Source organism: Gossypium hirsutum, chromosome A05, assembly GCF_007990345.1.
Source record: "Gossypium hirsutum isolate 1008001.06 chromosome A05, Gossypium_hirsutum_v2.1, whole genome shotgun sequence".
Lineage (NCBI taxonomy): Eukaryota > Viridiplantae > Streptophyta > Magnoliopsida > Malvales > Malvaceae > Gossypium > Gossypium hirsutum.
Genome location: NC_053428.1, coordinates 52178585 through 52180910, shown reverse-complemented (window position 1 = coordinate 52180910; position 2326 = coordinate 52178585). Strand labels below are relative to the sequence as shown.

The window sequence follows — 2326 nt, the reverse complement described above, 5'->3', positions numbered from 1 at the left end:
AATTTTAAGTACTTTTAAGCTATTAATATAATTAAAAAAAATACTTTGAATATACAAACCATATTTTAACTATTCTCATAGAACACTTCATTTTGCTTAGGGTTTCTCTGCCTCTACATTTTTAATGGTTGTAGGTCGTTTTAGTTGTTTTAAAGGCTCCACTGTTTGTAACGTATCTTAGACTCTTCATCATCGAGGTGGTTGGGTCATTTCAAAACTCCATTTATTTCCTTATGCTCAACTATGAAGCCTTTTTATGATCATCCCTCCCGTGATGAATAACCTCATTCAACATGCAGAAAAAGCCAAGAACAACAATGAAGACCTAACATTTGACATGGATATGCTCCAACTCCAACTAGGCGAGCGCATATGTGAGAAGAAAAAGAAACATTTGTCGGGTCCATGGAGTGAAAGAACAGCTTATGGAAGAGATGAAGCTGGGAAGCAGGCTCAAGCAGGGCCTGCTCTTCGCCATTGCCAAACCCAACAACCACAAGTTTGATTCTTTCCTTCTTTTCTAAGCCGCATCCTTACAATTGCAATAACCGCTATTTATCTTTACTTTAAAGAACGAAATATTATTGCACAAACCCATTCTTCTTCAGTGTATTTTTTTCCACCCATCTCAATTATTCGATCGAGTCTAGTAATTTTATCTACAGAAATCATACAGTAGTAGCATATTAAAAACTACTTTAATTTCCTATCAACATCTTGAAATTACCAGAGACAGGGAAACCAAAGGAAACCTAAATGTCCTATCTAAATTTCATTAGTGCTAAAAAGCAATGAGGAAAATCGCGGCGGCTTTAGCTGGTGCACTTGTCTCTCCTCCACCAGAGCAGCCGTTTTATTTCGCATATAAATCAACACATTCTGCCACGTATTCACTCTAGATTGGACCTTCCCATGGACTCCGACGTTCAGCTCCACCAACTCCTCCGCCGTCACCCCGACAACCTCTTCAGGGTCGGCACCGTCCATCACCCATATTAGACACGAACAAAAACCTTTACTTATCTCGGAATCGCTGTCGGCTCGAAACCGAACCTTCCCATTTTTGTCAATCCTGGCGTCGACCCACACCTGGGTTGTGCAACCCTTGACTCGATTCTCCGGCAGCCGAGCCGCCTCGTCAAACGGAGCCAGCATCTCTCCGTAATATAACAGCCGTTTCACGCGATCGATTGGCTCCGTTAAAGACTTGAACTCCGAAACCAAAAGCTGAACCTTGTGGGAAACTCCTTGTTTATACGTAGTTCCCCAAGGTGTTTGAATCTTTGACGAAACAACGAATGACTTGGTCAAATCAGATTTACCAGAGAATTTGTTTGATTCAATAATAGTATCTGCTCTGGGAAGCTTTAAATGAATGTTTTTAGTGTTGGGGAAATAGTGTTTATCAAAGAAACAATGGAAGGGAATTCTTATGGATAAGGAGGTCATGTTTGGATAGAAAGAAAATGAAGAAAAGGAAGAGAAATAGTGAGGAGAGAAAAAAGAAAGGGGAGATGGAGCGAGAAATTCGTTAAACTTGAAGATGTAAAATGGGAAAGAAAGGTCCTTAAACTACGCAATTGATTGGTTGTCTTGTCTGTGTCTGAGATTTTCGTGGAAATTGAGGAAGTATTGAAGTTGACGATTTATAATGAGGAGAGGAACCAAATGGATCTTTACAAGCGTGAGATTGTATAGTCGAATAGATTCTGTTTGTTTTCGTCGGAGTTTGGATAAGCAAATTTTTATTTGAGAAAATTCAACCTAAATTAATTTTTAATAACAAAAATAATTTCTATTTAAATTAAAGTGAAATATATTAATATTTGTTATAATATCTTATTAAGTGAATGTTCATAATGATCAAGATAAAGTTTTAATGTAATTTAAATTCTAATAGTTATTAGAATTAGATCTTTACTTCTTTTATACTTCTTATGCTTATAAATAGAGACTCTGATTAAGCTTGTAATAACCCCTTTTGATCAATAAAGTACATTCTCTATTACTTTCATATTTTCTTTGTTTTTATTTTCCCTATCTCTTTTTATTTTATAACATGTTATCAGTACGATCTTGCTCGAAGTGATAATTCATTTTATCAACAATCAAATTTATCCTTCATGATTTTCAATATCTTTGACGACAATATACAAAGTTTCTATAGGAAGTTTCTTTTATTTAATGTTTCATATCTGATTATTATTTTTCATTCTTCTTTCATTATATGTTATCATTATTTTGATTAACTTATTTTACTTTTTGTTCTTAAGGATGGTGAAGATTTGATACCGTTATTTATATGAAATCGAGAAGATGTTTATAA

The 2326-nt window shown here is 35.2% G+C and overlaps 1 protein-coding gene across 1 annotated transcript; it reads right to left on the bottom strand.

Moving 5' to 3' along the window:
* Positions 1–560: 560 nt before the first annotated feature.
* LOC107961485 (sufE-like protein 2, chloroplastic) lies at positions 561–1704 on the bottom strand. Its single transcript, XM_016897602.2, has one exon. It carries the CDS (start codon positions 1447–1449, stop codon positions 766–768), a length of 684 nt encoding a protein of 227 aa, XP_016753091.1. The 5' UTR covers positions 1450–1704; the 3' UTR covers positions 561–765.
* Positions 1705–2326: the final 622 nt, after the last annotated feature.